Below are 15,265 nucleotides of genomic sequence, written 5' to 3' on the forward strand. Positions count from 1 at the left end.
CCCGCACTTTCTTCCATTTTCCCAGCAAAGGTTTATTTCCATCATTTTGCTGTCTAATCACTTCCACCATCTCTCTATTCACTTGCTTCCACAATTCCATCATTTATTTCTCCCCTGCCATTCACTTGTACACCTTTCTTTATCCTGCTCCTACCCACATCAAAATAGCTATCATTTTTGCCATGAAGTATTGCCTTTAAAAGGGGAGCTAATGTAAGGGTTAGGATTTCAGAGCTCGCCAGATTTGATCCTTGAACTAATCCATCATATTATTTATTTTACAGCCTTTGCTATGCAATATGCCGATGTTGTTTTCCTAGTTGATGGTTCTCAGCATATGGGATTCTCTGGATTCAATCAGATCCGAAACTTCATCTTAAAAACTGTTTCTCAACTTGAGATCGGGGTGGACAAGTTCCAAGTTGGTCTCGCCCAATATGGTATGTCCACCCATTCTGACTTCGTACTGAATACCTTCCAAACAAATGCAAAAGTGAGAAACTACATAAGGAATATTCGTAGGCCTACATTTCGGGGGAGTCGTGGGCTCAGAACAGGCAATGCCATTGACTTCCTGAGGAAGACATTTTTCAATGAGTCCACTGGAAGTCGACAGGCTCAAGGATTTCCTCAGATTGCTGTAATAATTACTTCGGAATCTTCAAGGGATAATGTTATCCCGGCTGCCAGAGAGATAAGAAGCAAAGGGGTGAAGGTTATCTCCATTGGTGTGAAGAATTCTTCTCTTGATGAGCTGAAGGATATAGCCTTTCCCAGTAAGCAATTTTATTTCCAGGTTGATGCTGGTGATGCACTTGTTGGGTTATCCAATAAAATATCCAGCACCATCGTGAGGACAGCACAAGAGGAATTTCAGTTCCGAGAGTCAAGTAGCCAAACAGGTATTGTTGATTCGTCTGACACTATATATCCACATTGTGTGTTTATCCAGTTCTGGTATTAATATCTTTCCATATTACTCTAACATTAAGATGTGCATTGTAAGTGCTCCCTCACTCCAACTGCCCGATAATAACAGAATGTGCACATGAAAATGGTGCTCTGCTACTTGCCACCCATTATCATCCATTCCTCCTTCCAACACCATCTTAGTGGTGGCAATCAGGTGGCTTCTACTTACTGAACTTTTAATTTACTCCACTGCTCTTCTCCGTTACCCTCTACAATTGTAGATTTAGAAAATTGATGGTTGCCATCTCCTCGGCTCTCTCCGAGGGCTCCTTAAAGACTGAATATAGGAAATACAGTTATCAAAGAGCACAAACTCAACTCTGTGTTGTAACAACCACTATCACTTTGAATGGGTTCCAAGATACACAGCTAAAACTGTTGGTTATCTTGGAGGACGAGAATCCTATGACATAGTTATATAATGCTGCCAATTGCCTGTTCAGTGCCTCAAATAAAAATTGGCCCCATTTTGTCTAATTATTACATCATGTCAGATGTTGTATATAGAGAAGAAGAATAGTATATTGGCCTTTCATGGGTTGGTATTTACTCCCTCCTTGTTGAGTTTACCAGGTCCAGATACCTCTGTGGGAATGTAGATTGGGACCATTTGCAATCTGCGATGTGCTGCTTGGCAACTGGTCAGGTTCCCAGCTTCTGCATTTTATTTAAATATTGAGGCCCAATGCCAAAGTCGAATGATTGCTCAGGAGATGGCAAGAAACAGCTTTTAAAAGTTATGAGGCCGACACGGAGTCTCGAACCAGAAATGTTAACTCTGTTCCTTTCCACAGATGCAGCCTGATCTGTTATTTCCAAAAAAATCCTGTTTTTCTTTTTGATTTGCGGGTTTTAGGGCTCGGAATGGTTTAGAGAGATATGGGTCAATCGTGGCAAATCGGGCAAGCTTAGATGGGGTATCTTGGTCAGCATGGGCTTGGCCAAAGGGCCTGTTTCCATGCTGTACAACACTATTAGTTTTTGAAAGAGAAAGGCAAAATCGGGGAAGGTTTATGTGCCCCGTCAAAGAGTAATTCTCAACCAGAGACATCACATTGAGCTAGATTCTCAGCAGAACTTAAAGAATGGGAAGGCATCCTGTGTGTTTGTCCTTTCCAAGTAGACAGTAACATATAGCAATGTATCCCCCCCCCCCCCCCCCACCCCCTTAACTTCAACAGGGGAATTGTGAAGGAAACAGGAGGTGATTCACAATCATTAAATTGACAACGTCAGCTCTTGTATATAACCTTATTTGAGGCTGACTGTAGGATGATAATGTCTTCATAAACTTAATTAAAGACTAAATGCTTGAATATTATAGTTAGAGTGAAGTTGATACGATGCTGCTCTAATTTGCATAATGTGTTATGATGAGGAATTGGAACATTGGAATGTTAAACACAGATGCCATTCAGATAAATGAGCTCACTCTTCTATTCAGTTATATCGTGCCTGATCTACACCTTTTTTCCTTTCACACAACTTAATCTCATAGTTAACAAAAATATTATATAACACAAAGCTTTCAATCAATTATTTTATTTTCATTTTCAATTAACCTAATATTAACATCTTAGCATGGAAGGTGCATTTCAGATGTTGGAAGAAATGCTTTGAATTCACCTGTGAAAATGTTCCTTGTTGCTACACTCCAGTAGGCAAGGAAAAGGTTTCTACCAATTCAACAATTCCTTTAATCATTTTAAGTGTCCACTGGAACAATCTTCTGAAGTTGAGGGAATATTTCCATAAAGTCTGCAACCTGTCTCGTATTTTAATATTTTGTTTGAAGAAAAGAACATCAATGTGTAAAGCTCTATCTAAAGAGAGAGCTAGATATAGCTCAGGGCTAACGGAAACAAGGGATATGGGGAGCAAGCAGGAATGGGGTACTGATTTTGGATGGTCAGCCATGATTATATTGAATGACAGTGTTGGTATGAAGGGCCCAATGGCCTACTCCTCCACCTATTGTCTATGTTTCTATGTTATTCACAATGTCACGATATCTCAGAGCCAATGAAGTGTGGCAGCTCGTGTGCAAAGCATAAAACAATTTTCTCATAACAAATTTCCCACAAAAAAACAAGATGAGCTCATGGTCAGATTGTAGAAAAGTCACATTGCTTGAGAGATAAATATTGACTATGGGGCCAGACGGAATATCTCCTTCCTCTAATGTGACCCATGAGTCGCCTCTGAAAGCATGTGCAGTAACTAATTGACAACTAACTAGTTGTCTCTAAATAAATGTTGACATAGAACACAGGACAGTACAGGACAGGAATAGCTCTTTGGCCCACAATGTCTGTGTCGAACATGATGCCAAGAGCGACCATTCCATTCAAAGTCATGTGCCTTTCCAAAAGTCTCTTAAATATCGCTATCGTATTTGACTCTACCACTATCTCCAGCAGCACATTCCAGGCACACACCATCATCTGTGTAAAAAAAAACTTGCCCCACACATCTCCTTTAAACTTTGTCACTCTCCCCTTGAAGCTATATCCTTTAGCATTTGATATATCCATCCTCGGAAATAGTTTCTGTGCTATTAATTTACTTCAACTCTTGACCTGAAGAATCATTTGTTTCCTCGCAGCTCCATGCCAGTCTGATTCAATCGCTGACATTATCTTCTTGGTAGACGGATCTGATAACATTGGGCCAATCAACTTTCAATTACTCAGAATTTTCCTCCAAAATGTAATCTTTGGCCTGGACGTCAAAGCCGATAAAGTTCGCATTGGTTTGGTCCAGTACAACAAAGTACCGACAGAAGAGTTTTATTTAGGAACTTATCACCAGAAGAGTGAAATCCTGGAGCATGTCAGATCATTACCCTACTGGGGAGGAGGCAGAATGACGGGCAATGCCATCAACTTTGTATGGAGAAACTGCTTTACACCACTGTCTGGCAGTCGCGCCACAAAAGGGATCCCCCAAATGATGATTTTGATCACAAGTGGTGAATCCCAGGATCAGGTGGAGGAGCAAGCAGAATCTCTGCGCCGTAAGGGTGTTATAGTTTTTGCCTTGGGAATTGGAAATGTCAACGTAACTGAGTTGAAGAAAATCGCTTCATATCCTTCAGAGACATATGTTTCCAGAGTGAAAGACTTCATTCAGTTGTCACCTACTACAGAGATACTGCAGAAGAAGATTTGCTCTGAGATCAACAGACAAATCTCAGTGGTAGCGGGCCAAGAAGATGACCTTAAACAAGGTTTGTACAGATATTCCATAAATTTCAGCTCATAACTCAATATTGTTATTCACATTCTGCAGTGTGACTTCAGAGAACTCGCAAGAAGGCTGAAAAGCAGGACCTCCAGGGTGGTTATCTCCGGTTGGTTTCCAGTTCCTTGTGCTGGTGAGGGCAGGAACAGGGAGATAGAGGATCTGATGGTGTGGCTAAGGAACTGGTGTGGGAAGTTGGGATTTAGATTCTTAGACCACTGGGATCTGTTTTGAGGGAAGGGTGAATTGTACTAAAAGGATGGGTTGCGCCTTAACAGGAGGGGGATCAGCATTCTGGCAGGCAGGTTTGCCACTGCTACATGGGTGGGTTTAAACTGAAGGTATAGGGATGGAGTTAAAAGGAAAGATAATATTTTAAAAAGTTAATAAATACACCAGAATTAATGGGGCAGAAAGCTCTGGAAGGGATAGGAGAGTATTGCCAAGTGAAATAGGAATCGATGTGAAAGGTGAGGGAAGCAATGGATTAAAGGTATTATATATGAATGTAAGGTATAAGAAATAAAGTGGATAAGCTTGAGGCTCGGTTAGAAATTGGCAAGTATGATGTTGTGGGAATTACAGAGACATGGCTGCAAGAGGACCAGGGCTGGGAACTGAATATTCAAGGATATACATTCTATCAAAAAGACAGACAGGTGGGTGGAGGGGGTGGGGTAGCTCGGGGGATCCAGTGGATGTAGGGTCCCTGGATTTTCAGAAAACATTTGATAAGGTCCCACATAGGAGATTAATGGGCACAATTGGTATTGGTGGTAGGGTAGTGACATTAATAGAAAATTGGTTGGCAGACAGGAAACAAAGAGTAGGGATTAACGGGTCCCGTTCAGAATGGCAGGCAGTGACTAGTATGGTACCGCAAGGGTCAGTGCTGGGACTGCAGCTATTTACAATATATATTAATGATTTAGATGACGGGATTAAGACTAACATGAGTAAATCTGCAGATGACACAAAGCTGGGTGGCAGTATGAACTGTGAGGAGGATGCTATGAGGATGCAGGTTGACTTGGACAGGTTGGGTGGGTGAGTGGGCAGATGCATGGCAGATGCAGGTTAATGTGGATAAATTTGAGGTTATCCACTTTGGTTGCAAAAACAGGAAGGCAGACTTTTATCTGAATGGTGTCAAATTGGGTACAACGAGATCTGGTCCTTGTTCATCAGTCAATGAAAGTAAGCATGCAGGTACAGCAGGCAGTGAAGACAGCTAATGACATGTTGGCATTCATAACAAGAGGAGTTGAGTATTGGAGCAAAGAGGTCCTTCTGCAGTTGTACAGGGCCCTATTGAGATCACACCTGGAGTATTGTGTGCAGTTTTGGTCTACAAATTTGAGGAAGAACGTTCTTGCTATTCAGGGAGTGCAGCGTAGGTTCACAAGGTTAATTGCCGGGGTGGCGTGACTCTCATATGTGGATAGAATGGAGCGGCTAAGGTTGTATACTCTGGAATTTAGAAGGATGAGAGGGATTCTTATTGAAGCATATAAGATTATTAAGGGTTTGGACATGCTAGAGGCAGGAAACAGTCCCAATGTTGGGGGAGTCCAGAACCAGGCCAGTTCATTGGCTATATTTAAGAGGGAGTTAGATGTGGCCCTTGTGGCTAAAGGGATCAGGGGGTATGGAGAGAAGGCAGGTACAGGATACTGTGTTGGATGATCAGCCATGATCATGATCATAGATTGGCGGATGTGCGGGAGTGGGCACCGTCTGTGTATGGCAGCCTGCCCGCAGTCCGTCTCTTCACCTTTTTTTTATTTTAAGTCCTGTCCAAAATGTTAGTGGAGGTCTTTTATGTGGTGGGTGGGGGGGGGGGGGGGGGGGGGAAGGGGGAAACTTTAATTCTTAGTCCCCTACCTGGTCGGAGAGGCAGCATCCCTCTAAGCTGCTTCTTCGCCCCGTCCTCGCGGCCTACCATCGAGAATGGAGCGGCGTTTCCTGTCGGGACCGGCCGGGACTACAGCTTCGGCAGCGGCGCAGCGCAAGGACACCATCACGGAGCGGAACCACGGAGCGGGCGATGCCTTGCCGGGTCGCAGTGCGGTAAGCTCCGGAGCGCTGTGGCCGTCAACCCAAACATCGTGGAGCTGGTGCTGCGGGCGTCCGGCCGCGGGCGGCGCTGGATTTGGAGCGCCGCGGAGCCAGGGATCGAGTTCGCCGGGGTCGGAGCTCCAGCCGGCACGGCCTGAAGTCTACGAGTGCCCCGGTCTCCGGTCTCCGGGGAGGAGGCAGCCGCTCCAGTCTTTCCAAGCCGCTGAGGAATTGTTTCACCCGACGCCAGTGTTCCATCTTCACGGCAAGAGGGCCCTGAAAATCATCGGACTGGCTGCAAGGCCACAAATGGGCCCCGACCTCGGGTGTTTCAGAGGAAGAGGACTTAACTTTCTGCTGCCTTTCCCCACAGTGGACATTTTTGATTCTGTTGTGGGGGGATGATTGTGTTGAACTCTATAATGTGTTGTGCCCATTTTCTTTCTTTATTTATTTTTAACCTTTTTCTATGGTTTGTATGTAAATTTATTATTTAATTAATGTAAAGCACTTTGGTGTCAATGCAAGTTGACTTAAAATGTGCTATATAAATAAAGCAATAATAATAATAATATTGAATGGCGGTGCAGGCTCGAAGGGCCGAATGGCCTACTCCTGCACCTATTTTCTATGTTTCTATGTAACCAGGGGCCACAGTTTAAGAATAGGGAGTAGGCCATTTAGAATGGAGATGAGGAAAAACTTTTTTACCAGAGAGTTGTGAATCTGGGGAATTCTCTGCCTCAGAAGGCAGTGGAGGCCAATTCTCTGGATGCTTTCATGAGAGAGTTAGATGGAGCTCTTAAAGATAGCAGGAAGAAGGCAGGAATGGGGTACTGAATGTGGATGATCAACCATGATCACAGTGCATGGCGGTGCTGGCTCAAAGGGCTGAATGGCCTACTCCTGCTCCTATTGTCTATTGTCTATGTCCTGTATATGGGAATAACGGTAGCATAGATAAATATTCCAATAAATCTAAAATTGTGACGCAGTTTCTTGTGATGCAGCATCTAGGATTTGACTAATGTTCCAGAGGCATGAGTTCAAATCCCTGCAACCCCAACCCAGAGCCACCACCAGGACAATGGGCCTTTATCGCCAACTTGAGACTCTGACATTTTTAACAACTCTAAACATGGAGGGTACAAAAAGGTGGTGACTCTGATGTATTGCCTCAGTGTAATCTGCTATTTTACACTAGAAATTGTATTGAATCCAGCATCAAGGAGAAAAGGTGCAAATAAGATTTACAAGAATGTTACCCGATCTGGAAGGTTTGCGTTATAATGAGAGGCCGAATAGCCTGGGTGTTTATTTCATTGGAGCAGAGGAGGCTTCAGGGTGACTTTATAGAGGTACAGAAAATAATTTGGGGCTTAAATAGGTTGAACAACCATGGCCTTTTGCCTAGCATAAGTGAGTCAAAAACTAGAGAGCATCAGTTTAAAGTGAGAGGAGAAAGATTTAAAGGGACCAGAGGGGCAACTTTTTCAAGTGAGACCTATTAGAGAAGTGGTCGAGGTGGGTACAATAATGACGTTAAAGACAGACAGGCACACGGATAGGAAAGGTTTGGAGGGATATGGACCATGTGTAGCCAAGTAAGACTAGGTCAGTTAAGCAACATGTTCAACATGGACGTTGGGCAGATCGGCCTGTTTCCATGTTGTATAACACTCTATGAGAAGGGTACAATTACCAAAGGGATCTTACCTCTTAGTGCTGTGGAGTGACCAACCAAGAGATCAGATGCATCAATATTTGATGTTAAGCATGTTCTTGACTTGTGCGTTCCAGTGCATGTCATACGTCAGGAATGTGCTGACTGGTGGTTATTTCTCAAACTACCAGAACAAAGTATGTTATGTTCCCTTGATCTTCTTCAGTTTCCAGCTGGGTAAGTTGGGTTGTATTTGCCCTTTATTGGGTCAGTTAGTTCTATTTAGTTTTAGTATTTATTCATGCACCATATGATAAAGATAATGATGCAGTGCATGGTTAGAGTTTGAAACGAACAGGCCTAATAAGATGGTAAATTGAGATTCAATGGTTGCCCAAAAGGTAACCAGATAAATAGGACAAAAAAATTGCAAGGATCTGGGAAAAGTATATAGTTGTAAGACTGAGTGAAATGTCCTTTGAAAGACAAGACATGGATATGAAGGCCCAAGCTCATGTGTGAAACAAGTACCGTATTTCCCGGCAATGAAGATGCACCTGCATCGAAGACGCACCCCCATTTTGAGTTGCTACATTTTTAAAAAAAGGCTGGTGGGACAGGATCAAGGGTTTGGTTTAGTCCAGGGGTCGGCAACCTTTTTTTACATAGGGGCACGTGTTTTTCAATTAATTTTCTGCAGTTTCCAGATCGCCTGCATGCCCCGGGACTGGCTGCAGTCCATAAATCCCTTGCGTCCCCGGGACCAGCTGCAGCATCCAGGTTGCCTGCCCCGGGACCGGCTGTAGCGCCCAGGTCGCCTGCAAGCCCCAGGACTTTCTGCAGTTCCCAGGTTGCCTGCGAGCCCCGGGACTGGCTGTAGCGCCCAGGTCACCTGCGAGCCCCGGGTCTAGCTGCAGTTCCGCTGTCTGGTTCCGGCGGCCGCTCGCAGCCACCCGAGCTACTGAGTGAGTTGCTGGGATGATCCCCGACCCCCTCCTTCTCAACGCTCCTGCTCTTCCCGTAACTTTACCCCATTTGGCCCAGACCCCCACACGCTGTGGATGGAACTCTCCCCCCCCCCCCCCCCCCCCCCCGAGCGGTGCTGCCATTTTACAGCCGCTGTACTGAGGGATAGCCAAGTCTATCTTTCTTGGCTAACAATCTAACCTTTGGTTTCCAAGACGCAGGTAATGTTTGGGCATTATTTTAAGGTAAAAAATATTGTCTTCATTGCCGGGAAATATGGTATTATCTTAACATTCATCTGATGCATCTGATCTCTTGGTTGGTCACTCCACAGCACTAAGAGGTAAGATCCCTTTGGTAATTGTACCCTTCTCATAGAGTGCTATACAACATGGAAACAGGTAAGCATCCAAATCCTGCTGTGTGCCCTCATTGTTCTTCAGTACCTGATCCAATTCTTCTATTCCAGGCTGCATTCAGACTGAAGAAGCTGATATTTTTTTTCTCATTGATGGGTCAACCAGCATTGAGCTTCGACACTTCAAGGACGTTCGACGTTTCCTGATCGAGGTTGTTAATGTATTCAACATTGGTGCAGATCAAGTACGTGTTGGGGTTGTCCAGTATGCAACAAACTCAAGAATTGAATTTGGAGTCACTCAATATATCAATAAAACAAGTTTGGAGGCTGCAATTAAACAAATCTCTCAAATTGGCGGAAATACTGGAACAGGTCTTGCGTTAAGCCACATGAAAGGTCACTTCAGGGAAGCCGCGAGAAGCCGCAGAAGTACTGTGCCACGCTATCTGATCACCATCACCGATGGACAATCACATGATGATGTAAAAATTCCTGCTGGAGAGTTAATGCAACAAGGAATAACTACTTATGCTGTAGGGGTAGGTCAGGCAAATAAAACTCAACTTCAATTGATTGGTGGAACCAAAGAAAGGGTTTATTACGTCGATAACTTTGATGCATTAAAATATCTGAAGAATCGCATAGTCCAGCAAATATGCTCACTGGAAGGTAAATTTTGCAATGGATTTCAAAACGCTGCTAACTGGTTTAGAAAATGTATCTGTCATTGTTCATTGCTGGTATCTCTTTTATTTTCCCGGTGAGAAATGTGCAATATAGAGCAATTCATGGCTGTTAAATTTCATTAGGAGGGCGCAATGTAAAATGGGTTTGTAAAGATTGAGTATTTATAATTGACCGTTAGTTGTTGCAAAAAATATAAACTGAGCACTCGTCTTGAAACACATTAGTATGCATGGATCTAGATCTTCACTTTGACCAAATAATTAATAATCACATTCTATTTTTTATTTTATGCATTCGTAAAAGTAATAAAATCAGAATAAAGAGGGTTAATGTTGGCACCCTGGAAAAGTTTTGATTTTAATCAATTGTATTAAGTGGGTGGATGGAGTAAAGTGTCCCAAATAATCCACCCACCTACATAGTTCATTACATGTGCCTGGTCCCTCACTGACCTTATCAGACACCTCACAACCCACAGAATTGTAGAGAAAACAAGTCATCCCTGACACTGAGAGATTGTATAAGAAGACAATGAACAATAACAAATTGGCACTGGCATTATGTCTTTTTGTTGCTATTTCTATTGAGATCATTGGAAGGGATGTCTTACCATAGTTATTTTATTTTAACATCAATGTTTATTGAATGGTTTTTATTTTGCTGAGAAAAGTTGAGAGGTGGAAGGGTGAATTGTTGGTTTCAGGATGGAGTTTCATAGTCTTCCTTAGTTCATAAGTTCATAAATGATAGGAGAAGATTTAGGCCATTCGGCCCATCAAGTCTACTCTGCCATTCAATCATGGCTGATGCATCTTTCCCTCTCAACCCCATATTCCTGTTTTCTCCCCGTGAACCCTGACACCCATACCAATCAAGAATTTATCAAGCTCTTCCTTAAAAATATCCATTGACTTGTCTGTGGCAATCCCTTCTGTGGCAATGAATTGTATATAAACTCTAACCCTTCTCCCAACTGTCGTGAAACAGCTTATGCATGCAATAGTCTACTTTGCAACACTGCCCACTTCAAGTTCAAGGATTGTAAACTATTAAAATAAATCAAATCATAAGGTAGGATCATATGATATCTGATTTATCATATATAGGAATTGCAGAAATTAACGTAAAGAACTCGTGATTCTCAAAGGTCTGTCCAACTGGAAGTTTCTTTGTGCCCGAATCTGGTCTAGATATTTTGATTAGCAACGTTGCATTGTTGTTGTACCAGTCATGTATTAGGATGGTAGAACATGAGCATAATAAAGTCACCAAATTTTAATTGTTTCTCTCTCCCAGCCTGCAGTAAATTGGGCCACACTGACATCGTCTTCCTAATTGATGGATCGGGAAGCATAGGCGTGAATGAATTTGTAGAAATGAAAGAGTTTATGATTAACATTGTCGACAAGATGACTACTGGATCTGACCGTGTGCGCATAGGTCTAATACAATATTCCGCAGATCCTGAAGAAGAGTTTCCTCTTAATGAATATCCATCGGAAGAATTACATGAGCTGATTCATAAAATGAAACAGTTGGCCGGACGCACTGAGACTGGCAAAGCCCTGAACTTTGCAGCAGACTACTTTGATAAATTAACAGTGAGTCAGACTGGTGCCTCCCAGTTTCTCATCGTGGTCACTGATGGAGAGTCACAGGATGGAGTCCTGATACCAGCGAAAAACATCAGGGATAAACAAGTCACAGTGTTAGCTGTGGGTATTCGTGACGCCAACATTACTCAACTTCTGGAAATTGGAGGAGCTCCTGATAAGATTAACTACATTGAAAAGTTTGACCTGCTGAAAGATCTGGTAGAAAAAATATCCTGGCAGATCTGTATTGCTCCTGATGGGAAGTTTGGTAAGCTGGTTTAAATTATTCTTAGAGAAAGGCAAACAAAAAGCTAACTATAAGATTTCCTTAATCAAAGAAATATCGACAAATTCATTCATTTGTGGTCAAAATCCAATTACACGCATTCACGATAAAATGGATAGAAAGGGATGGGTAATTGGTAGAGTCTTCAATTCACACTGTTGTTGGAAATGTGTTTGGAGCAATATTCTTGAGTGGATGATTTGGGAGTGTGGGCAAAATCCCAGCCTTGTATTCTCATCATTCCCTGCTGTCAGAGGGCAAGTGTTTCTAACATTGCCTCATGGTGCTGACCACGTAGTTCAAACCATTGCAAAGAGCCTAGCAACTTTTCAGTTTCAAAATGTGGATATTCTTTATGATGTGAAGGTTGAACAACTGTTCCGTTACTGTTCTTTCTCCCCTCCAGTCTGCCTGAAAACGGATGCAATGGATATTGTTTTTGTGATTGACGGATCAAGTGACACACAACCAGATGCGTTTGAGCGTATGAAAAGTTTCATGATGACAATGGTGAACATTTCAGTTGTCGTCTCCAACCATGTGCAGTTTGCTGCCATACTGTTCAATGAGAAAGCTAATGTCAAATTCCTACTGAACCAATTCCGGAACAAAATGGAGATCCACAAAGCCATAAACCAAATGCAGCCATTAGGAGGAACCGCAGCCATTACACATGCTCTTAATCAGGCAAAACAGGTTTTAGCCACAGACAAAGGGGGCCGACAAGCACAAGGTGCCTCACAGTTCATTATAGTGATGACTAATGTAGAAGCGAGAGATTTAATCCAACAACAATTGGTGGATGACTTTAGAAAGAGTGAAATTACTGTTATCACCGCGAGAACGCCCAGCTTTCAACGTTCTGATGCCATGAGTCAAATAATGAACAGCATTCTGCAGCAGATTTGTGAAAAAACAAAGCCAGGTAAAGGGATATTTGTGTCTCTGGGTTGAACCACAACTAACAGTATGAGTTAATTATAACATAGTTATTGACCTGAGAAAACTTTGCATTTTATATTGAGTTTGGTGCAATGGGGCTGGAGAGGTGAGGGTTAGAAATTGGGTAGTAATGTTAGCCAAACACAATCTTGGTTATCGCCTTGGCCAACACTGAGTTGGAGGTGATCTTGAAAAACTTAAGGGCCTGTCCCTCTTGCCGATTTTTTCGGCGACTACCGGAGTCATATCAGGCTCGCCAAAAGATTTTGAACATTTCAAAATCCAGCGGCGACAATAAAAATGTTGCGTCACTTGAAAAAACACCGCGCGTCAATACGTTATCACGCCGTGTCACGGGCCTTAAAGGGCCTGTCCCACTTACACGACTTTTTTGGAGACTACCAGCAACGGTCATAGGTCGCCGAAAATTTTCAACATGTTGAAAATTCAGCGGCGATCAGAAAGATGCTATGACTAGGAGACTACTCGCGACCATACAGGCGACATCCTGGCGACATGTCGCGGGGTGAAGCCTGTATGGTCGTGAGTAGTCGCCCAAAGAGTTGTATCTTGTTCGAGTCGCTGCTGGATTTTCAACATGTTGAAAATTTTTGCCGACCTGTAACGACCTATGATGGGTGCCGGCAGTCGCAGGGACAGGCCCCTGAGTGGTCCTTGATTGCATGGGCTTCTTGCAAACATGGGCAGAGTAATAGCCTTGCCAAGCTGTGATGCAGTCCAAGGTGCAAATTGAGAAAGGAACGCAACTGGATGCTGGAAATTTAAGATAAAAGATTGGAAGGCTGACATTGTTGAGTCACCTTGCAGCCTCCGAGCATCCTCCTCACAGCTAACACTGCCTCCCAGCCTCGTGTCATCCGCAAACTTGGAGATGTTGCATTCAATTCCCTCATCCAGATCATTAATATATATTGTAAATAGCTGGGGTCCCAGCATTGAGCCTTGTGGTACCCCACTAGTCACTGCCTGCCATTGTGAAAAGGACCCGTTTACTCCTACTCTTTGTTTCCTGTCTACCAGCTAATTCTCTATCCACGTCAATAATGAACCCCCAATACCATGTGCTTTAAGTTTGCATACTAATCTCTTATGTGGGACCTTGTCGAAAGCCTTCTGAAAGTCCAGATATAACACATCCACTGGTTCTCCCTTATCCACTCTACTAGTTACATCCTCGAAAAATTCTATAAGATTCGTCAGACATGATTTACCTTTCATAAATCCATGCTGACTTTATCCAATGATTTCACCACTTTCCAAATGTGCTGCTATCCCATCTTTAATAACTGACTCTAGCAGTTTCCCCACTACCGATGTTAGGCTAACTGGTCTGTAATTCCCTGTTTTCTCTCTCTCTCCCTTTTTTAAAAGTGGGGTTACATTAGCTACCCTCCAATCCTCAGGAACAACTCCAGAATCTAAAGAGTATTGAAAAATTATCACTAATGCATCCACTATTTCTGGGGCTACTTCCTTAAGTACTCTGGGATGCAGCCTATCTGGCCCTGGGGATTTATCGGCCTTTAATCCATTCAATTTACCTAACACCACTTCCCAGCTAACCTGGATTTCACCCAGTTCCTCCATCTCATTTGACCCCCGGTCCCCTGCTATTTCCGGCAGATTATTTATAGAAACATAGAAAATAGGTGCAGGAGTAAGCCATTCGGCCCTTCGAGACTGCACCGCCATTCAATATGATCATGGCTGATCATCCAACTCAGTATCCTGTATTTCCTTAGTGAAGACAGAACGAAAGTAGTTATTCAATTGGTCTGACATGTCCTTGTTCCCCATGATCAATTCACCTGTTTCTGACTGCAAGGAACCTACATTTGTTTTAACTAATCTTCACATATCTATAAAAACTTTTGCAGTCAGTTTTTATGTTCCCTGCCAGTTTTCATTCATAATCTATTTTCCCTTTCCTAATTAAGCCCTTTGTCCTCCTCTGCTGGACTCTGAATTTCTCCCAGTCCTCTGGTAGGCTGCTTTTTCTGGCTAATTTGTATGCTTTGCAAAACAAAAGATGTTTTGTTTTGATACTATCCCTGATTTCCCTTGTTATCCATGGATGCACAGCTTCCCTGATTTATTCTTTTGCCAAACTAGAATGAACATTTTTTGTAGTTCATCCATGCAGTCTTTAAATGCCTTCCATTGCATATCCACCATCAACCCTTTAAGAATCAATTGCCAGTCAATCTTGGCGATTCACATCTCATACCCTCAAAGTTACCTTTCTTTAAGTTCAGAACCCTTGTTTCTGAATTAACAATGTCACTCTCCATCCTAATGAAGAACTCAACCATATTATGGTCACTCTTGCCCAAGGGGCCACGCACAACAAGACTGCTAACTACCCCTTCCTCATTACTCAATACCCAGTCTAGATTAGCCTGTTCTCTCATTGGTTCCTCTACATGTTGGTTTAAAAAACTATCCCGCATACATTCCCAGTTTTGGTCTCC

The 15,265-nt window shown here is 42.9% G+C and overlaps 1 protein-coding gene across 1 annotated transcript in view; it reads left to right on the forward strand.

Moving 5' to 3' along the window:
* Positions 1-15,265, forward strand: part of LOC116985519 (collagen alpha-6(VI) chain-like) — a 211,272-nt gene that overhangs the window by 82,725 nt on the left and 113,282 nt on the right. The window contains exons 5-10 of the mRNA XM_033040294.1: positions 285-902; positions 3,578-4,201; positions 8,074-8,133; positions 9,372-9,932; positions 11,247-11,813; positions 12,238-12,756. Of these exons, the coding sequence (XP_032896185.1) occupies positions 285-902; positions 3,578-4,201; positions 8,074-8,133; positions 9,372-9,932; positions 11,247-11,813; positions 12,238-12,756 (2,949 nt within the window). The remainder of the gene's footprint in view (positions 1-284; positions 903-3,577; positions 4,202-8,073; positions 8,134-9,371; positions 9,933-11,246; positions 11,814-12,237; positions 12,757-15,265) is intronic.

Source organism: Amblyraja radiata, chromosome 2 (assembly GCF_010909765.2).
Source record: "Amblyraja radiata isolate CabotCenter1 chromosome 2, sAmbRad1.1.pri, whole genome shotgun sequence".
Classification (NCBI taxonomy): Eukaryota; Metazoa; Chordata; class Chondrichthyes; order Rajiformes; family Rajidae; genus Amblyraja; species Amblyraja radiata.